Genomic DNA, 22,355 nt, shown 5'->3' with positions numbered 1-22,355 from the left:
ATTAACCCCAGACTCCCAGTCCATCCCACTCCCTCACCCCTCCCCCTCAGCAAACCCCAAATCTGTTCTCTGTGTCTGTGAGTCTATTTCTATTTTGTAGATAGGTTCATTCATGCCATATTTTAGATTTGGCATAGAAGTGATTTCATATGGTGTCTTCCTCTTTCTGACTTAACTTCACTTAGTATGGGAATCTCTAGTTGCATCCATGTTGCTGCATATGGCGTTATTTCATTCTTTTTCATGGCTGAGTGGTATTCCATTGTATGTATGTGCCACATCTTCTTAATCCGTTCTATTGTCAGTGGGCATTTAGGTTGTTGCCGTGTCTTGGCTATTGTGAGTAGTGTTGCAGTGAACGTAGGGGTGCATGTATGTTTTTGAATTTTAGTTTTGTCCAGATATATACCCAGGAGAGGGAGTGCTGGATCATATGGTAGTACTATTTCTAGTTTCCTGAGGAATCTCTATACCGTTTTCCATAGTGGTTGTACCAGTTTACATTCTCACCAACCGTGTAAGAAGGTCGGGAACCCCTTTTTTTCAGGACCTGCTTAAATCCATCCACAGTCTTTTTCCTGACTTGTTCCTTCCTTTCCTCTCCTGATCCTGACATTTAGAATCCCACCTCTTTATACAGAGGCCAGGGTCACTGCTTTTTTTCCCCTCCTCGGTTGTAAAATACAGGGAAATGCCAGGTCTGTGGTTAAATGTCTTTCATGGTAATGAAACCCAGGCGTGCTCATTGACAGCCACAGGGTTTATTTCAAATAACTCGCTCGTTGGGGGTTTTTTTGCCTCTTGGAGGGCCATCGAGTGTACGTTTGGGGGAAATTTTGTTGTGCCCTGAATAGGAAAGTCCTCCAAGTGATTCCATTAAAATGGGCCGACTCTTCAGAGGCCGTGGAAATAGAGGTTCACCGTCTCAGGGACCTCACGTATGGGTGGGTTTGGCCAGTCGCATGTAATTATTTCAGGAAACAAGACAACAAAATCGATTCCAAAGCCTGTTCACAGGGTGTGTGGTCATCACTTGTAGAGGCTGGTGTCAGCAGCATGCCGCTGTGGCTAGCATGCAAATGCTGCCTTTTTCTACCTGGGGGACTTTTTTGTTCAACCAGCAGAGTGATGCTGACTGCCCCTCGCGTACAGAACCTGCACAGGGTCTGCGTGGCCGGGGCTCGACGGAGACATGCCGCAAATTGACGGCGGGCAGTGATCTCTCACGTCATCACGCATGTCGACGCGTGTGCCCCGACCTGTGCTATTTGTGTGGTGTCATGAATTACCTTCTTTACTATCATAACCCTGGGACGGAGCTGCTGTTACCCCGTTTTATAAGTTAAGAGGCTGAGAGAGGTTCAGAGATGTATCCCAGGTCCAGCCACTCCAAAGTGCTGGTGCAGAAGGACTGCGTTTCTCACCGCCAGCCTCTGTGAACGAAGCCAGGGGAAGTACCCGGGGCCGCTTCGCAGCCTGTCCATCGCACTCTGCCCTGAGAATTCGGGGACCAAGGATGCTTGCCTTTCGTCCCTAGAACATCCATTTATCCTTGGCCACAAAAGTGCATTTCTCCTGTGATTTCCGCTGTACTAGGCGATTGGTAAAAATACCTTCCTCCCAGGCTGCATGGCCCTGAAAGATGACTTTGTTATCATGGGAGTGGGTGAGGCAGGTCTAATGGCCATAAATACCATATGCCACAGGAAAACGTCTAAAACGAGGACAGATATTCACATGAGCCAGCATACAGTTTCTCGAGCCAAAGCATTTGCCTGTTGCTTTCATTTGGACCCATAACAGACCAGAGCGAGGAAGAAAACACCATCTCCCTCACCCGCCACAACAGCAGAAATACTTTTGTTCTAAGACTCCAGCCCCACCTGCAGCAGGCCCATAAGAAGTAAGAATACCACAGTTGGCACTGATGCGTGCTGTCGTGCCGAGCTGAGCTGTATTGTATTCAAGCCCATAAAAGGGGTGCGTGTGTGTAGTCGTGACAGATACAAGTTGCCCCGCCAGGAAGTTGAACACTAAGGAGAGTGGTCTGGCCAGGAAGCATCTAATGGCCCCATGTGCTGAATTCAGACTCTCAGAGAAAATAGATAGGATTTCAACTTACTCTTGTTGCCACCAGACTCCTAATTATAATGCCATCCTGTCCCCAAGAGAAGGGATGGTACACAATAACCTTATATTAGAAACTTGCTCGTAATGAGGTCCCTCAGTGCTTTGGAAACGAAATCCTTTTTAATTGGATTCGAGATGGAGTTACCTTCTCCCACATTTAACCCTGGGACGCCTCCCTTCATCTTTGTCCGGGTATCTTGGTTCACCGAGCTGAAGCCTGGCTCAGTCCTCTGGCCCCTTGAAGGAGCAGCATTTGCCACCATGCCCCCTGGAGCTCGCTCGCTCTCCCTCTCTGTCTCTCTGTCTCTCTCTCTCTCTCTGTCTCTCTCTCTCTCTCTCTCTGTCTCTCTTGCCACCAGGAATCCCAGGGGAATGACTGGCCCAGGAATGTGGGCTAGACACGCTGACCTTAGGGAGACTGCCCGCTAAGCCTTTCTGGGTTGGCTTGTTATGCTCAACCTAAAGTAGGCCTTTTCTTACCTTTAGAGGAAAAAAGAAAAAAAAAAAAAAGAATTGAACTTCCTAGTCTAGAATTACTATTTAAAAAATACAGATGGAATCCAATCCACTTTTTGCACATTCCCTTGCACGTCTGAAGAAAGGAGACTGCTGGCTTTCTCCGCTCTGTCCCCATGGCTCCTTGTCAGCCTCACACGTCACCGTAAGCTCACCTGCCATGGCTTAGCGCCGAGCGGGAGCCTTTGAGAAGCAGCTGACTGCAGCGAGCATCCTAGCCGGGGAAAGGGTGGGGGGGTTGGATTCTTCCGATGCTCGTTCAGCCCTGAGACTCTTGGAGATGGTTTAACCTAAGGGGCTTATTTCAGGCACCCCGGGAAGGGGGAAAAGCAGATCCCAGCAGTTTTGCCCTCGCTGTCTTTTCGATGTGTGTTGTGCCCTTGTGGGGATTTCCATAATCATGGGTGCGGCAGCCGGGATGCGCAGGGCATGCCCTCCTCCTCCTCGCTGTTCCCGAAGGCTTGAAGATTTAATCTAGGTCAAAAGAAAAAAAGAAAGATACTCGATTTTCCTAGCAGAAGATTTAAAGCGTGCCTGTCTTCCCAAGGCCCTTGGGAGTCCCAGGAGATGGCTCCTCCAGGACAAGTCCCCGGGGCAGCAGAGAGGCTGGCAGTAGCCTCGATCCTGTGGCCAGTTAACCGGACACGGTCACCATGTGTCCTGTGGCGGAGGCCCAGGAGAGGATGTGGAGCCAGGAGAGACCAGCCTCTCTGGGCTTGAAAAGTCACTGGCTTTGCTTTTGCAGAGGAGCCCCTCCTGCTGGGGACAGGAGTCAGGCTTCCTAGAAGAAGTTGGGATCCCTGCCCCAGGCAGCCGTAAGGAGTCAGCTCAGCTCCTGCCTCGTCTGTGAAATTCCCAGGGGATTCCCTTGAGCTTGCAATGGGCGAGCCCATCGGTGGTGTCCACATAATTCAAGGCTCTGTCTCTTGCCTCCTCGGTCGTGCCAGATGGTGGCACTTTTGCCATCAGGGTGCCAATTATATCAAACTCTATAAAACTAAGCTAATTGGATACAGTCTCATTAAAAGTTGATGTCTACAGGATGTGGCATTCGCATTGGGGAGCTGTTATTCTGGTTCTGGAAGTTCCCCTTTTAGACAGAGAGGGGAAAAGGTTCATCCTAGAGACAGGAGTTTAAAGCAAGAGAGCTTTGGGGAATAGAGAGACCTTTGTGGTGGCGTGAGAGGAGGTTTGAAGCAGTTCTGGGGATCTTTCAGAGGAAAGCAGAACCTCCGTGATAGGCATTGACCTCAGAGGCTGCTGTCAGCCGTGAATGAATCATTTGGATGGTTTTCCTTTTGCTGCGAGCACCTGGCCGATTGCGGGTGTTCTGCAAACCTGCTACGGGAGCAGGAGGGAGAGTCAGCTTACTCGAGTTAACCGCTTGCAGCATTCCGTGATTCTATGGCACAGGCACGGAAGCCAAGAGAAAGATGCTGAATTAATTTCCTCTGGTTTTGTTTTTCTTGCTTTTGAGTTGAAAGAGAAGAAAAAGCGGGTGCAAAGCAAAACGCCTTCATCTTCTTGCAGGTTGTTACCATAGCTGGGGAATTTCTGCTTTGCTATGTTTTTAGAATTCTTTTCCTTTGGGTCTCGGTTGACGTCCCAGCCACCTTGTGCAGGCTCCAGGTTGAGGAGCCACAATAAAGAAGTCGTACACAGGCATACATAGATGTATTTATGTATGCCAGGGGCCTGGTTGTTATTATTTTATCTTTTTAATTGAAATATACTTACAGTGCTGTGTAGTTTCAATATACAGTACAGTGATTCAGATAGATAAGTAATCAGAATATCTATATGCTTTTTCAGATTCTTTCCCATTGTAGATGATTACAAAATATTTGAATATAGTTCCTTGTGCTATACAGTAGGTCCTTGTTGTTTGTTTATTTTTTATGTAATAGTGTATATATGTTAACCCCAAACTCCTAATTTTTCCTCTCCCTCCCTTTCCCCCTTGGTAACCATAGGTTTGTTATCTATGTCTGTGAGTCTGTTTCTGTTTTATAAATAAGTTTATTTGTATCATTTTTGTAACATTCCACATATAAGTGATATCATGTTATTCGTCTTTCTCTGACTTACTTCACTTAGCATGATAATCTCTAGGTCCATCCATGTCACTGCAAGGAAATGGCAAAGTGTCATTCTTTTTTATGGCTGAGTAATATTCCATGATAGGACTAATAATATACATACCATGTCTTCTTTATTTCTTTGTCGATGGACATTTAGGTTGCTTCCATGTCTTAGCTGTTGTGAATGGTGCTGCTGTGAAACATTGAGGTGAATGTATCTTTTCGAATTAGAGTTATCTCTGGATATATGTCCCAGAGTGAGATTCCTGGACCATAGAGCAACTCTATTTTTAGTTTTTTCGGGAAGCTCCATACCATTGTCCCACCAACCATGTAGGAAGTTTCCGGGGGACTGAATTTTAAATGGAACACGTGACATCAGTAGCATTATGTGCTACGTCCCATCTTGCGTTCCTCTAAAGCAAGCCACGTTTTGAGAACAGAGTAGAAAGAATAGAGACCTAGGGTCGTGGATGCCACAGGTTCATAACAGTGCATCGGATGGTTTTTAACCGTCCATGCTGGTTCTTGGCAGGTGGGCTTTGGGCTGAGGAAGGGGACATATCCGTGCTTCTTCAGGGGTCCAGTCTGCCTCCTGAAGCGTCTGTGTACTTGGGAAGGGTGGCATGTTGTCCTGGTCCTTTTCCTGCAGATGCCGAAGGTCACGTTGCAAACCGCTGGGAATCTACTTCCTTTTTGGAAATTTTTAAATTAAGGTCCATGCTAAGTTTACTTTAAACATTTAATTCAGGGGATTTTTGATGGGGTTTTTGAACCTTTAACTGCTCATGGAAACTGAAAGTCAAGGGGCTTAACAGGAGCAGCAAGGCCACAATTGATGGTCGCAACCTTAGCAAGGCGAGAGGTTCCCTTGAGCACAAAATACAGCACTGAGGTCAGTCCCCTTTGGCCTCTGAAAGAAGTATGACCTCCTCTCTGGAATGGCTAAGATGGAGGGGAAAACAGGTGACAAGAGGAAGCACGGGTGAGAATCTGTCCTCTTGTGACTCTGATGGGCGCGTGTGCTTCTGACTCTACAAGAAGCCGAGATCCCGCTTGCAGTTCAGCTTGTGGCAAGGAGTGACCTGCTTTGCTTGCAGATGCATCTCTGAAAGAGAGGTTCATTCACAGAAAGAAAAAAGCCGTAGTGGGTTCACTAATTTCGTCTTGCAGGGCTTGGGTCTCTTGATCTGTCAGGGCCTCAGAATTCAAAGGCAGCCTTTAAAGGGATTCTTCATTCCCCACGTGATGACTCTGTTGATGTCTTGAATTCAAATACAGCTCGAATTAAATCTGTCTGCCAGGGCTGTTCCTTGCAAAACAGAAAGAAAGAACTAAGCACGGGGTTCAATCAGCACATGATCATTCTGTGGTGTTTTGTTTTTTTTTTTTTGGTGGTAGTTTTGTTTTTTTTGCGATAGGTTTTGACAGTGATGTGGATTTTCTCCTTTGAAATGTTGAATGACCTTGAGGACGTGGTGGTGGACCCCTCTTTTTAACCCAGGGACAGAGTCATCCTGGGGAGACAGGTGTCCATATGCATGACACCAGAAGGTCTGAACTTGAGATACTTTTTATTTGACCAGCTTAGCCACAGAGTTGTGGGACATCCTTTTTTTTTTTCCGCCTTCTTTCCTCCTCCCTCAAGTTGTACAGTTGTTTGTATTTCAGGAAATAATCCACAGTTTTCCCTATGAAGGTATTACCCAGGAGTTGCCTTGGAAAAAGAATTAGCAATCAGGACTAGAAGATTCCAGAAAGGCCCTTTCTGCCATGTATGGGAGCACCTTTCAAGGAGCACTGATCCTCCGTCTGAGCTGGGGGCTCCAGGAGAATCGAGAGGCATGTTCCCCAGAGCAGCCACACATAGGGCTGGCTTCCTGTGACCCTGAGAGTGTAAATTGTTGGCGTGTGATCTGAAATTTCTGCCCTGCAGCTGACAAGGGCCTATTTCCATCATTGAAAACCACTCAAGTCACTGGCTTTCCACCTTTCCACCTGGATTCCTTAAAACAAATGCAGAGATACAGTTTTTAAAAAACAAACTACCTTGTCCACCTTTTAGAGCGAAAGAAAACAGCCTTTTTTCAGTGGCGTCTTCAGAGAACAGGCCTGTGGCTGCCAAGAGGAAGGTGGTGGGAGTGGGACGGATTGAGAGTTGGGTGTTCGAGTACGCGCACGGTTCCGTGTAGATTGGAGAAACAACAAGGCCCGACTAGAGCACAGGGAGCGGGCGTCAGTGTCTGTGATGAACCATCATGGAAAAGAATATGAAAAAACGTGTGTGCGGAGCTGAACCACTTGCTCTACAGCAGAAATTAACACAATGTTGTTTATCGATGACACTTCAATTTAAAAAATAAAAATAAAAGTGTCTTCAGACCATCAAATCTTAGTTTCCTTCCTCCCCAGTTTCGTAACCTTGGAGGAAGTTTCTCGAATGAGTGTAGTCTGTTTTCTTGAGGGCAAATCTCATTTTAAAAATCTGATCTCGATGTTGTCCTGTAGGGCTCTGTCTACGCTCTCCTCCGCAAGGAAGAATGTCAATTAAGTGCTATTTGACTCAGGAGAGGCCATGATATAAACTGGTTATCTCCCCATAAGCAGTGCATGCTTCCCCCTGTATTATTACCAAGAGTTTCCAGTAGCGCTTTCCAAGAGAAGCAGCTGTGGTTTGAAAAGGTTTGTGATAATCCAGATGGTTTCTTTGAGGATAAATCTACTTGATCATTTAAAATTAAAGTCTTTCAGTAAAGTTTAGTGTCGTCTTTATGGTGTGTGTGTGTGTGTGTGTAGATACCACTGGCCTGTCTCTCGTTCAAGGCTTTATCTTTGGAAACAGCAAAAAAACCTCATGACAGTGCCTCAGATTATTCAGCAATTAAGCTGACAGAGGAGCTGAAGGAGCTCTTTGGCAGCAGGACTGTTTGTGGGGAGATGCAGTCAGATGCAGGGACCCTGTTGGGAGTATGTGGTCCTTGGCCTCTCTGGGAACTAGCATCCTCCACTCACATGCGAGAGCCTCTTATCACATGGCACAGCTTTGATACTGGTGACTCATCACTTTAAAGCTGAGCGTGTGCAAGTAGACGTGCAGACTGGTGAGAATCAGGACCATCAAAGGCTCCCAGGCCCTCGACGCCTTCCCTCGGGGCCTGGGGTGTCCCCCGGCTGCCGGTTGCCCATCTGAGAGAGAGTCACAGAAGGCCTTGCCCAGGGGCCTTCCCAGTGGGTGTGGGCACCCCAGGACCTTTCCCTCCACCTTTTCTTCCATCAAGATGGATCTGTCTTAAGGGGCCTTCCTAGAGGCTCTTCTAGATGGTCCAGGTTGATCTGCAAAAGGAATTCACCAGCGATGGCAGAGGCCACGAAGCTTTAACGTGATACCCTCCCCGCCGCTGCCACGCTGCATCCTCATCAGCATCTCTTGGTGATCAGTGGAGGCGTCCCCACCGGTTGGACACGATGGGCTTTGTGTAGGCCTGAGACACTGGTCCTTGGTTCTGGAATCAAGCTTTGCCACTGAACCTGTTTCACCTGTGAATTTAACAAGCCCTGAGGAGGAGTCATGGGGTGGGGCTGATAAACAGACTTGCAGAAGATAATTTTTTTTTTTTTTTTTTTGCTTCAAAATCCAGAATTCATGTTAACACAGTGAGTTGCGGAAACTCTTGGGAAGTGGGGGATCACCAAGGATCCTGGTCGTGTTTCTCTTTTGTAAGCCACCTGCTGTCCCTGGCGGAAACTTCTGAGCCAGTGGATAAAGGTGGCAGGAATCACAGAGCACAAGTACTCAGAGACTGTGTCCATCAGGCAAAGCAGAAGTCTGTGAAGCGAGGCGGGACAGAAATAGGAGGCCCGAGCCTCCGCCGGTCCCTGGAGCCCCCGGCAGGCCGCCTCCCTGCTGTGACACGAAGCAGGCCTTTCTCTGCACTCCATGGCCCACGGGGAAAGTGGCCACCAGGACCATTACTGATGCCAGAGGGGTGGTCCCCATCGGGGTGCATCCCAGCCACTGACTACTGACGGTGGAAGAGTACCCGGGGCTGCTGTAGGTGTTTAACCACCCACCTTGCAATGATGTAGGAAACAGAACCTGGCCAAGGAGGGGGTTCTGTCCCCCGAATCTTTCAGGCCATCTGGTATTGCAGCTGACCACACGGATCTAGTAAGTTTCTGACCCGAGTTACAGCTCTCGTGGGGAAATCTATGAGACAGGTGTCTCCCTTAACAGCTGTCCATCCAGGTAGAGGGGGTAGACCAGAAAGAAATCCCGACCCCGGCTTGAATCTCCATGGATTTTCTGGGATCGAGAGTCACTCCCTGACCTTTTTCTGCAATGATCACCATCACGGGGCAAATGATGCTATTTCTCCCTTCCTGGCTTGAAAGTCTCTCCCCAGATCAATGACTCTAAGATTTTAAGTGAGCATATCAAGTGATTGATGGATAAAAAGACTACGGGTTGCTCGCTGGGAGAATACTCACAGAAACAAGTCTCTGAGACACATTCTTATTCCGGAGGTGTCCAAACTCAGGTCCTGTGGGGGAGGGGATGTCATGCAGATGGCTGCATCTCAGACGAATATTGAAATTGGTAGTTCTGTAGTTCTGCTGCAGATTTTCTGATAACTTAATCCAGCGCTCTTTTTTTTTTTTTTTTTAATCAAGTGAGTTATTGTGCATGCTTAATGAAGTGCAAGACATTTTTGAGCCCAGGAAAGGTATAGAAGAGTTCAGTTAAAAAAAGATTATGAATGAAACACGTTGGTTATATATTCATGGTGGCGGGGCGGGGGGGGAGCTGGCGGCAAGCCCACCTGGTTTTTATTCAGTGATGGAGAAGCGTTGCAGCTAAAGCAACTAAGGTACAGAGGCAGTGAGCTATTTTGCACTGAGTCGTTTGGGACCCAAATGTATGAAACCAAAAGAAGCATCCCCCAGGACTCCCACATTCGTGCACATTGTTTCGTGCTTGAGGGTGCCTAGCTGAGGCTGTAAGACAGGGTGGAAATTCAGCCTGGACTTTTCTTGCCAAGCCGTGGGACCGTGCCCAGCTGGAGATGGGATGCCTCTTAGGAGGTCCCAGGTTGGCTTGCCAGGCATGGCACCTGTGGAGCTGAGCTGTTGGCTTGGGGGTCAGTGGGCGGTGGCGGAGGCAGATCACCTGGGCTGTCCGGGCTGTCCCCCTGCATGTTAGAGCCAGACCCAGGGCTCTCCTGGCATGTTCTTTCCAAACCTTCGTTGAAATGGGAGTTAGAAGCTGAGCACAGTTTGAAGAGGATCTGAGGGGGCCCATCCCTGATTCCCCCTCTCAGGCGGCGTGGACCCTGGGCGGAATTGGGGAGGGTTTGAGACTGGGGATACCTTCCCGTCTCCCCTTCTGTGCATCAGTGTCCTCTGCATTCTTGGCCTCCTCACCCCTATCTCATGCTGCTCAGACATCAGCTTCCAACTGGCCCTTTCTCAAAAGGAAACCGGCACAGAAGCCACCTTGGGCTCCCTGCGAACACGTGAGGTCACCAAATTCATACTGAGGTGCAGAGAGCTGGGAACCATGACTCTTCCTCGGGGCAGTGTTTTCAGACTTAAATGGCAAATGAACTGCACCTTCCTCGTGGGAGTTCAGGCCGTGGGAAACGGATGGGGTTTTGTTTGGGTATTGAAGGCCAGCGAGTGTTCTTTCTGCCCCAGCCGGGCTGCGTGCTGGGTCCACGCTGGCCCGATGGCACCATCCGCTCAGTTGACATTGTCTTTGTTCCCTGTTGCCTTTTCCTTGGCATGTGTGTCGCTCGCCGTTTCCAGTTCCCTTGTCATCCCACTGTACTTTTAGGCCAGCAGACTTTCCCTTCGTAGCTCTGCGCGTGGCCGGACCGGCGTTTGTGCTCCTTCTCCTGAGGTCGTTCTTCTGCAGTTGCCTTCTTTCCAGGCAAGCAAACTGCCTTATGACTTCTCCTCCCTCTGAAATCTAGTGTCTAAGTATCATACCCCCAACGTCTTCCTGCTTGGAAAGCATCCCATTCTTCCCCCTTTTTGCATCTCTGCTTTTTCAAGTTGACGCTCAGAGGTTCCCCGTTGCTCCTGTATCCAGAAGCCCACCCCATGAGCCCAGGAGAGAGAAAACAGAAGCTACCGAGAGCCTGGGCATGAGACGCTTTCGGGAGATGAAAATGAGGGCACGCCTTACGTTTCTTTCTCTGTCAAGCCTAGCCAAACATAGTTGGTATTTTTTTCTTCCTCCTAAAGTGATGACAGTGGGTCCTGGAAGCTGGGACTTGACTTTGCTGTTGAAAATCATTCCTTGATTTGAAGCAATTCCTATCACTTGTCTGGGCTTACATTTTGCATGTGAGGCTGAAAACCACACGTTGATTGGATCTGTTCAGTAAATTAAAAAAAAAAAAAAATCTACCACTAGGCAGCATGGCCAAATGAACTCTGGTCACAAGAGGTTAGATAGCTGAAGTGGAAAGCTCATCTCAAGAGATCGGTCTGTCCATGTGCGATTCTTCACAGACGGTTCATAATTTTCTTATCCCTTCATCATGCAAATGATATACCTTGAGAGTTTTGAAGCTTGGAGACAGGGAGTTTTTTAAATGCCGAAAAGCTCTGCTTCATGCTCTGTTTTGTCCAGAAGGTGATGGTTTTGCATATTTAATCTTGGTAGATGGCAGTGAAATCGCATCTATGAGAACTGGGTTCCAATTTGGTGTTTTGTTTTTTTCCAAACAAGGAGGAAACATCAGATGGATTTCTGAATGTTGCGTGCATGGCATTGTACTTTATTTTCTCCTGTTCCTTTGAATGAGTTTTTGTTTTGAAAAATAGGTGCCAGTTTATGACTCTGAACCTTTGGTGGCTTGTGGTGCTCACTTCCTGCTCTCCAGCTGTACCAGTTTTTGTTTTTTCTGCTCTTGGTCTTAACTTACATCGTTCCCCTGAATGGAACCAACCCTGATGCCTTAGTGCTGTGAATGCCTCTCATTATGCTTGCTGGACCCGGCCTTGGAGTGCCTCTCAGGGCTCTCCGCAGCTCTCCAAGCCTTCGCATCCTTTGGTAAAGTCGGGCTGAAATACGCATGATCTGGGTGACAGCCTCTCTCTGCATTTTTTCTCAGCCCAATGCATCTAAGACAGCCCAGGTCAGAGGCAGCATCTCTTTCTTGAAATTTCTCAAAGTTTTTGCCCCTCCCTTCCCCCCCAGCCTGGTTGCGCGAATTCACCGATTGTTCAGCACTCTCCGTATCCGGTTTAACCACAGATGTTAGCCAGGGTCTTAAACTGCAGGTTGGAGGAGGGGGTCCGCCCTCCTTGGGGATGCAGAAGGAGTGGAAAAAGGCTTCGAGACTGTTCGCTCTGATGGCGGGAGATGGTGGGCAAGAGGGTATCCTCTGGTCTCTGTTGGAGGGGCCGTCAGGTCTCAGAGATGAGGAACCAAAAGGTTGCCCATTGCTGTAACCACAGCCGTGTTTAAGACACAGGCTGCAAAACATTTGTTTAGGAGTATGCCCACCGCATCATAGCGTACCTTCTAAACGGGTTAAAGCCGAGTCTTGCATTGCAGCTCGCAAATACGATGTATTTCATGGACGGAACGTTGCGTTATGTCCGACGGTGCAGGTAAAAAGGGATACAGCACGACCCCAGCTCCTAGGGAGCTAATCATCCGGTTGTCTAAACCTGGGAGTGGGGAACGTGTTTTTAAGAGGGTGACGTTCTAGAGCTCTCCTTTAAGAAAATCGCAGTTAATATGAGTCTTCTGCTGTCACGATTGTGATGGCTCAGTTCCCTTTGTGCCGTCCCCCGAGCAGCTCACCCCACCTCCCACCCTCGCTCCTGGAGAGCTGTGTTCCCGGGAGTGGGTGCACAGTTATGAATTGATTCCCCAACGTGGGGAAAGCTAATAGGTATGATTCCGGATGAAAGGCGCTGTGTAACTGCCGAGATGTCGTTATTACTGTTTCCCGCGCACTTTATTTTTAAATTGTGCCTCCTTTTAAGTAGATGACTTGTTCGCCCCAGTCTCCATTATATCGAAGCCAAGCATTCACAGAAATTTCTAAAAACCTTTTCATTTCTCTCTGTAGGTTGTTGTTTCGTAACATTTTATACAAGAAAAGCTGCACTTGAGGCCCAGAATGCACTGCACAATATTAAAACTTTACCTGGGGTGAGTCGGTTTACTTTTGTACCAAAATCAATTTATTGCTTGAAAATGGTCCTTTTCAACTGAAGGTTCTAGCGACGCGCTCTTAGGGCCAGAAATGACTTTGGTCTTTGGAGGAGGGTGTGCTGACCCCACCAGCTCCCCACCCCCCCACCACAGGAGCCAGCCCAGCTGGCCAGCCCCCAAAGAAGCCCTGGCATTGATGCTGATGGAAAGACCTCTTCAAAAGTATGGCCCCTGGTTAGAAAATCACACTGACCCCGCTGGGGAGCAGCAGCCGCTGCCGAGGATCCAGTGGGCTGCGATTTTAAAGGGGGGTGGGGTGGGGTGGGGGCCTCTGCACGCGTGCATGTGTGCACATGCGCGCGCGCACACACACACACACACACACACGAAGAGCAAATGGAAGAGGAAAAGCTTTTACTCACCAGGAGCCTCTTTTCAAATTGAGTCCCTAGATTTTCTTTTGCAAGGACGAAATGTACCCTGTACAGCCATCATATGAAACCTCCTAATGGTTTCTAAACAGTCAATGGCCGTTAACAAAGTCAGTGTTTTCATGCCCAGCTCGTGGCTTTGTGTTGATAGAGAACAGAAAATACAAAGCTTACAGTTTGGGTTTGTCTTTTTGTTGGTTTTGTTGTTTTTCCATTTCCTTCCCAGTCATGTTGGATGCTTCGTACCACTCACTAGAAACCAGCGGAGGTTGGCTGTACCTGCCTCATCAGAATACCTGATTTCCGGGGTTTTGTGACCATTTTATCTAGTGCATGTTAGTCTAAGTGTCTCTGTGCTGTTGGAGTATTCTCCCCATTGACTCAAAAATCAGAGCTGCGTAACTTTAATATCGTACTGATGTGTGTTGATCACGAGGAACCTCCGGTAAGCAGCCTTGTTTTATGGTTTTATTGAAAACGGGTTTGACGAGCATGAAAGCTACCACGATGTCCCTCATGTTTTCAGGGTGTAATTCTCATTTGCTGTCATGCATTGGTCATGCTAACCTAGGCACACAACTCAGTTTATACCCTGTCACCCCCAGGAAAGATGGCATTGGTTTAATTCACCATACCTCCATTGAAAATTTTATCGTAGTTGGATGGCGAGAGATTCAGTGAACGGGAGTTTCATGCTCAGCCAAAAGTAATAAATTACTAACCATGCTCTCAAACCATACCACTTTGGTTTTCCCCCTTTTTGGGTGAGCAAATCAGAGAGCTGGTGGTTCAGAAAAGCAAGTGGGTGAGACCAGAATTCTCCCTCCCAATTCAGTTTAACTACTTCTCCCGAAACTTCTAAGGTGGTTTTTAGAAAGGGAGCTTTTACTGGGTCTAAGTGCATTGCCTAATGAATTTTTTTAGAAATATTTTTTCAGCTTTATTCTCTGTGTAAATCGGATTTTTTCCCCCAGTGTAAATTCTAGAAGGCCACAGTGTTCAGTCACATTAATGAAAGAAGCGACCAAGGCACATATTTACTCGTTCAGCCGATGGTAGAAAAAAAATAACTTTTGTTTCCCAGGCTCCTAATCCCACCCAAAGACTACTTTATACTCCTCCTTTGAGAAAGAAGTACTTTATGGTACCTAGCACGCCAAATCCCTTCTGGGTGTCTTGAGAAAAAAATGACTGGTGGTGATGAATTGTTACTTAGTCGTTAGGGTGTATTGAGGCCAAATCACATCCTGTTTTAAATTATGGGGAAGCTTGGTTAATTTCAGGTCATTCCCTCCTCCAGAAGAAGAGGTCCCAGCCTGCCTTTTTCACAAGTGATGATGCTCCTGAGAAATCCATGGTCAACATGATGAAGGGGCCACGTTGGGAAACGTACAAGTGCCTGATAGGCTTGCTGCAGTTGGGCCCATCTGACTCTGACCCTTATCTTAGCAAACAAAAATTTTCTTAATGTGGCCTGTGTCTCTTTTTCTCCTACCAAAAAAAAAAAAAAAAAAAAATGCATGCATGGAGTTCCCTTCATGGCTCAGTGGTTAACGAATCCAACTAGGAACCATGAGGTTGCAGGTTCAATCCCTGGCCTTGCTCATTGGGTTAAGGATCCGGCGTTGCCGTGAGCTGTAGTGTAGGTCGCAGACGTGGCTCGGATCCCACGTTGCTGTGACTCTGGCGTAGGCTGGTGGCTACAGCTCTGATTCGACCCCTAGCCTGGGAACCTCCATATGCCGTGGGAGCGGCCCAAGAAATGGCAAAAAGACAAAAAAAAAAGAAAAAAAAAAGGAAGAAAGAAAGAAATTGCATGCGGAAGTCAGGGATGGCGATGTGGGAAACCGGTTATCAAGGATGATGATTCTGGGGTGGGAAAAGAAGGTTGATGGATTGTTTGGGGCTTGGTTTTTATCCCGTTCCATCTCCTATGCCCAGTTCCTTGCAGCGGGTTAAATGAAAACTTTGCACCGTCAGGTCTGATTTGTAAGCCCTCCGAGCCTTCACAGTGGACAGGCTGTTGCTACATCTGCCATCTCACATTAGGTGAGTGGGGAACAGAGTTGCCCATCTTGCATTTCTATACCACTTTATCTGACCAGCATCACCCTTAACAGCTCCAGGAAGAACATGAAAGCCATTTCTGTTCAGCTGGGAGCTTTGGTGGATGGGAAGAAATGAAACCAGACATAAAAGATGAATGCATATTCTTGGGGAAAAAAATATTACAGGGTGCCTTGCTGTTTGATTACAAGCCTTGGAATTAGTCAACATTTCCATAATTCTAAACCAATATACACCTGTTTTCCCACTGTGATGTGAAGGCACAACTTAATTTAACAGAATCCCTGCTGTGCTAAATCTCTCATTAAATACCAAGCGAGTTCAGTAATTTAAAGTTGTAGCGCTACTATTTTAACTGGTTGCCTTGCTATTATGAAATTAATAAGAAATTAATGATGCACTTTGCCATATGCCTTCAATTTCTTTCTGAATAAAAATAAAAGGGATAAAGAAAACTGCATCACCAGCTGACACTTTAAAGCTTTGCTGGTTGTAATCATTTGTCCTGCGGATACAATCCATTAAAAAGGCGCTCGCTGCCTTTTTTCCTAAAGTGTCCAAAACTTTCCATTTAAAACAAGATCAAATAGTGCTGGGTGTTGGGTTTTTTTCCTTTCCCTGTTTAATTTTCTTTGGCCGTTGATGTTTTGTGTCCTATGAAACTTGTCATCGTGCCCCCAATCTTGGTGAACGTGGAGGGACTAGCATTCATTCTTGAGAGACACAAAACACTTGGTTAGCGTGGGAGAGCAAGAAAGACTGATTGGGAGTTCCCATCATGGCGCAGTGGTTAATGAATCCAACTAGGAACCATGTGGTTGCGGGTTCGATCCCCGGCCTTGCTCAGTGGGTTAAGGATCCGGCGTTGCCGTGAGCTGCAGCAGTGTAGGTCGAAGATGAGGCTCAGATCCCGCATTGTTGTGGCTGTGGTGTAGGCCAGTGGCTACAGCTGCAATTGGACCCCTAGCCTGGGAACCTCCATATGCCGCGGGAGTGGCTCAAGGAAAAAGGCAAAAAGACAAAAAAAGAAAAAAAAGAAAGACTGATGGATATGCTTTTATACAGTTGGATTTGTCTGCCCGGCAATTTTTAATTCAGGGCAGCCTTCCTCTCGTGTTGTGTAGGGGCCATAGAGACGCTGTGCGTGGTGAGTGGTGGGTGGTAGGGTCAAGGGCGAAGCCTCGGGGGCCTCAGCCATGCAGTGGAGCCCGAGTTTCTTAAGCCTGTCTCTTAGACTGTTACGGAGAAAGACCCTGGGTCTTACGTCCTCTGAAATGCTCAACCTAAAGCCTAGAAAAACACTCTTAGAAATGAAGGAAGCAGTCCCGTCACTTCTGCTGGAGCATGAGAATGTGAGAAAATAGAATGTGTACATGTATGTGTGACTGGGGCACCATGCTGTGCAGCAGAAAAAAATTGTATTGGGGAAAGAACAAGAGAAAGAAAGAGGAAAGGAAAGAAAGAAAGAAATGAAGCAAATTCAGCGGCTCAACACAGGGAGCAAGGAATGAGAGTTGGTGCGTGGGGGCCCTGCCTCTGGTTTGACACTTGTGTTGAACTAAACGGTCGTTTGATGCTGAAACAACAAACCTCAGGTGTGGTGCTTAATACTGACGTTTCGTGAGGCTAACAAATCGCTCGTGATTAGTGGTTGCCTGCGTGTACCAGGCCATGAAGCTGTGCAGTTAACACGCCTGCCCTTGAGACCCCTGTGAGTGTGTGACCGTGCCTGGGGGGTGGGGGGAGGGCCGCTGGATGAGCCACTGGCCTCCGTCCCGATCTCAGCCTGACGGTGACCCCAGCTGAGCCTTGGCAGTCGTGGACAAATCTCAGTTGTCGAGCGAGCCTCTGACGATGTAGCCCATCGGGCTAAGAAACAGCTTCCTTTGTTTAGGGTTTCAGGCAGGTGCAGCCCCATGGGTGGAATCACTCCATCCAAGTGTCTTCGTCTGCCATGTGTTTCCCAGAGAGAAAACGCTGGTGAAGGCAACTTGCAAGGTTCATTTTGTTTTCACTGACCTAATTTAGCCTAATTAAAAAATAAAAGAAAGCCCTTAACGGAGGCGTGGGAAAACTCCCCTGGTCTCTTCAACCCTCCAATGTCAGGGCCGAATATCCCCCTACCAGGCCTTACGCCGTTCTTCTTCCAAGGTCTTCACGCACGTCGCCTCTAGCAGTAAGGCCTTCTGATTGAAAATCTGCAGCAGTATCACTAGAGCATTCACTGTATAAATTAATTTAATTAAGGCTGTAATAACAGAGAGGAGTACAGTTTTGCAAAAGCTCTTAAATTGTAACAGGGAGGCGGCCTCGGAATCCCAATGTCTCGTGAAATATTCATCGCACCTTTCTCCCAGATGTTGGCTCCAAGGTGCCTTACTGCTTTCTTTGTAGAGTCACTACCAGTTTAAGCAAACGTGGTTTATATTAAGGAGTTGCTGCCCCGAGAGCCCATTTGTTGAGCGCTCCCACACGCACGGTGGCCCACAGGACTGCACGTAGATTTGAGAGAAGAACAGCATGGGCCGGATCCAGCAGGAAGCAGCAGCAAGTGAAGTGGCCCCTCAGGACAAGCGTGTTCACCTGCAGGACGAGGACGACCCCCTCCGGGCGGCCCTGCGAGGGTGGCCCCTCCTCCCAGGTGGCCTTTGACACAGCTCCCCATGGAATCGTCCCCCGGGTCCTTTCAGGGCAGGCTGCTAGGGCCTCGTATTCTTGCAGCATGACCCACAGTGGCGCTCGCTGGGACCAAATGCCGTTTGCCCGTTGTAACGCTTTCGGAGGCGTTCGTTTTCTCTGAACGACTCCTGCTAATTATTAATATGTACTGAATGCCTTTGCTCTCAGAGCCGTGATGCTGATTTTATCATTGTCGTCATCATCATTATTTCTGTCATCAGATCTCTCAAGTCCCCTCTCCTCCCATCATGGAAATTTCCCCCTAGATCATCCCACTTGAATCAAAGCCTGACAAGGCTCTTGCCTAGAAAGGTGGTTTTTTGGTTTTTGTTTGTTTGTTTGATGCCTTTTAAAGTTACTAGGGAAAAAAAAAAAAAAACAGCCATACCATCAAGACAAACAGATGTGTCTCAAATTCCGGTCGTTCAGAACTGAGGGAATTCTCATACCTTCATTCCAGAGTTAATCACTGGGAGTTCCCATCATGGCATCAGTGGAAATGAATCTGACTAGTATCCATGGGTCGGGGATCCGTCATTGCTGTGACTGTGGTGTAGGCCAGCAGCTGCAGCTCCAGTTCGACCCCTGGCCTGGGAACGTACAAGAAAAGAAAAAGAAAAAAAAACAGTTAATGGTTGAATTTCTGTGGTTTGCCAGGCACCCTTCTGGATACTGGGGTCTGCAGTAGCAGCCAGGATGTTTATCACTAAATCTTCCAAACACAGAGCCAGCCAATGTACTCATCTCTCTTTAAAGTTTAGTAAATAGCCTGTGGATATCTAATGCCCAAATCAGTTTCATGGAACATTTCCAGAGGTGTCAAGTTTTGTTCGACCAATGATAATTTTGCCCAAATTCTCTAAAATAGGGGATGCATGTAGCTTTGTGGTTCCACGCGTATTTAATGATAGAGTTTCACATACAGAGGTCTGTACATTTATGCACAGCTCTGTATACCTACAGATAGAAAGCATTCCCACACATCCACATTGTGGATATCAACTCAAAGAAATACAGGAAGATGAGGCAGAGAATCTCATTTTCAGTTCGGCCTGCCCATGTACTCTTCATTACTGTATAGTTGTCTTTCTTACCTTAGACCTCATGAGCTGTGTAATTCTCAACATTGGTGGTTGATTGGTTGGTTTTTGCTTCGATTCAGGGTCACGGCTGATGCGTGGTGCATGTTTGAGGGCCCTTGACAGCTGCCCTTTAATGACGGTGGTCCCTGCCTTCCACCCTCTTGACGGAGGAATAGGCACTAAATGAAATAAAGTATGTCAAGCTTCCTGAGCCCCTGAAGAAAGGGACTTAGGACGTTGTTTCTGCCTGAGAGCTCCTGTAGACGCGAGCCCTTCTTGGGTAGGAACCCAGCAGCTAAGACGTATCTGCTAGGGAAGAGCTCAGGACCCCTTGGGGGTACATTCTTCAGATGGCCCTTTGTAGAACCAGGCCGGGGCTGAAATATGTGGCCTCAGAGGACTTCCCCACAGCAGCTGTCTCCCTGCTGTGCCTGGGTTGTTTTGTTCTAACACGAAGCCCCACGAAATACAAGCTAGACGAAGACGAAGGTCGTTGTGTTCCGAGGACTCTGTAAAGGCCTGCGTTGGAGGGCACCACCGCGTAGCCCCGGAGGAGCTCCTGGGGAGGGGGCTGTGCAGAAGCCCCTGCCCGCCTCCGGAGCCAAGCCAGCATGGAGAAGGGTGTGGAACCAGCCCCCAAATGGGTCGCAACCAGGTGTGGCAGGATCTCTGGCCGGCTCGGTGGTTCAGTCCCGGGAAAGTTGGAGGGAGGAAGAAACGCTTGGCCCAGTGCTTCCCCATCTACAGGCCAATCCCAGGGCATCTGGGAAAGTGCATTTTAACACTTCATGAAGGGCCATCCCCCTGCCCGCTTCACCCACCGTCAAGTCTTCCATGCCACCTGAACAGTGGGCACGGCTGCTTTGCACTAGCAGTCAGGTCAGTAACTTAGCTTGGCAGTGGCTGATGTCTGGCTTGGATGAACTGAAAGGAAAAGCCAGTTGCTTGTAAGACAGGGCTCCCTGAATACAAGGAAGCCCTTGGGGGAGAGTCAGGAGGGGTTCCCGGTGGTGACATGCTGAGAACGGCTGGGGGGGTGGGCGGCAGCCAGCAGCACAGGGTTAAAACAGGGAGCAGCTCCACCCCTTTTGGAGACTAGAATGCAGTAGAAGGCCCTTCCGGGTTTGTTTTGCAAACACCGTAGTCTCAGACACTGAACTGCTTCAGGCAGCTGCTGTGGGGGCTTATCAGAGCATGCGTGTGAATGACCCGGCACAGGTACCCAGATAGGCCACAGCACCTGTGTCATCGTGCCAGGAGTTTTGGTGACACATGGAAGGTGTGAAGGGACGGAGGGCGCAGGGCAAAATGAAGTTAGATTTCAGAGATGACTGTGTCTCTGTGGTAACTCAGAACCGCTTGGGAATATGAAGCTCACACACATCTCCGTTGCCACGAAGTGGGTGAGGTTTCGAGAGAAGATTGTGGGGAAAATCCATGAATTTGACTAAATCCATGAATTTGTCTGGACGGAGTTGCAGAGGAAGGGATTACGACAATCAAAGGAAAGGGGAAATTTTTCCAAAAAAAAAAAAACAAAAAACAAAAACAGAAAAGTGTCCAGATGCCGTCTCCATGCGAACGTATCACCCAGAAATATGACCGACGTGCTGGGCAGAGCTTGACTCTCTCAGCACGTGGCCTGGGCCTCCAGTTGAAGTGGGTTGGCCAGTTCAGAGCCACACACCCCAGGCCACACAAAAGCATGTGACACGGGGATGTGGGAAGTCAGCCGGGGGCCCCAGGGTCCTGCCTCAGCCGCTGAGGAAGGAAGAGTGGCCGAGCTGGGCCGGGAGAGGCCAGGGCGAGGGGGAGCCCTGGAAGCCCGCTGCAGGCCCATCTGCTCTGGTCGGGCGCAGGGCAGCAGAGCAGCCACTGGGAGGGAGTGGGGCGGGGGAAGAAGCGTTGCTTGTCCCCTGCTTGTTTTAGCCTTGGATTTTCGCAGTGCCCAGGTGCCCAGGCAGTCTCGTTAGGGGCGGGACAGAAGCTAGCAGAGTTGTGTTGGTCATCGAGCAATGTGGCAGGACCACAGCCCCGTAGCTCTCACTCCCCTCCGGTCACCAGGATGAGAGGATAAACCGTCAGCAGGGACTCCAGACAGGGACCCGGGGCTCACGTTCTCCTCTGTGCCCTGCATCCTTCCTGACCGTCCTTGACTCCCTCCCGTCAGTCCTCAGAACATGCCTTGGCTCGGCCAGCCCCTCCTCCACCTGCTCCACAGAACCCTCCAGAGCCCGTCCACCCGTCATCCGCAGGGTGGAGAGGTTGGACTGAAATGATGCTTAGACTCCTTGCCGACCTCCTATGCCGTGACTCTGCTCAGGTCCTATTTGATGTTTAAGAACCCGTCTAGGTAGCTGGGTAGGTTCATAGACGGGCAGGTGGATAGCTAGGGGTAGATGCCTGACCGGCTGCAGGTGCCAGGGAGGAAGTAGAGGACGTTGTGCAGACGAGTCCGGACCCTTCCGGGTGTGACGCTCCAGGCTGATTGTCTGCCCGTCGGCTCTGGTTGAGGACCAGCCGGGGGCTGAGCGCTCCCCGTTCTCCCTCTGGGGGTCCGAGCAAGGAAAGGGAGGCAGGGACGGTGGACAGATCCATCTGGCTGCTCGCTCCCAGCCTCGGTTTGAAGGGGGTGTTGAGCCTAATGGGGTTGCGGGATTACTGGTGGATTTCCTTTGTCTGTTTGGTCACCGTCCCCCGTCCTCGTGGATAAACAAGTGGCCTGTGTTTGTAGACGGCTTTCTGAGATTGTGTATTTGTCATCCTTTCTAAAAGTATTTCCGGTCATGTGGCGGTATCGTTCCCCTTGTGCCACAGAGGATGTGGACGCTCCAGGAGGGGAAATTACCTCCTCTGACCTCCCCCAGAAAAGCAGTGACAGCCGTGCAGCTAGAAGTCACAGTGGCTCAAAGTCCCCAGCGGGTTGGCCTCCTGACGGTGCGTTTGGGCACGATGCTCCCCACCCCAGGGGGCACAGGGAGCATGACTCTGGAGGCCAAGACAGCGTAGCAGTGAAAATCACCCCACAGTGATGGCCATTTATTGGTGGCTCCAGTACCAGTCCCCCTGGAGGCTCCAGGGATGTATTTGAATTGTCATGGCCGCTCCACAAGCCATGTGTCATACGGCCCCCTTTGTTGGTGAGGAAGCTGGAACTCAAACATAGGGGCGGGTCCAGGGTTGCACAATCTGG

General features: G+C 48.9%; 1 protein-coding gene across 10 annotated transcripts in view; it reads left to right on the top strand.

The window, feature by feature from the left end:
- The window catches only part of CELF2 (CUGBP Elav-like family member 2), a 549,068-nt gene that overhangs the window by 411,347 nt on the left and 115,366 nt on the right, over window positions 1-22,355 (top strand). For 9 of the 10 annotated variants that reach the window (XM_047755098.1, XM_047755100.1, XM_047755102.1 and 6 more), the window contains one exon: window positions 12,818-12,900. The exons of the other annotated variant lie outside the window; for it this stretch is intronic. In XM_047755098.1, the coding sequence (XP_047611054.1) occupies window positions 12,818-12,900 (83 nt within the window). The remainder of the gene's footprint in view (window positions 1-12,817; window positions 12,901-22,355) is intronic. 10 annotated transcript variants of the gene reach the window in all.

The sequence above is a fragment of the Phacochoerus africanus genome, chromosome 12, assembly GCF_016906955.1.
Source record: "Phacochoerus africanus isolate WHEZ1 chromosome 12, ROS_Pafr_v1, whole genome shotgun sequence".
Taxonomy (NCBI): Eukaryota; Metazoa; Chordata; class Mammalia; order Artiodactyla; family Suidae; genus Phacochoerus; species Phacochoerus africanus.
Note: the sequence above shows the minus strand (reverse complement) of the source record. Positions and strands in the feature narration are given on the sequence as shown.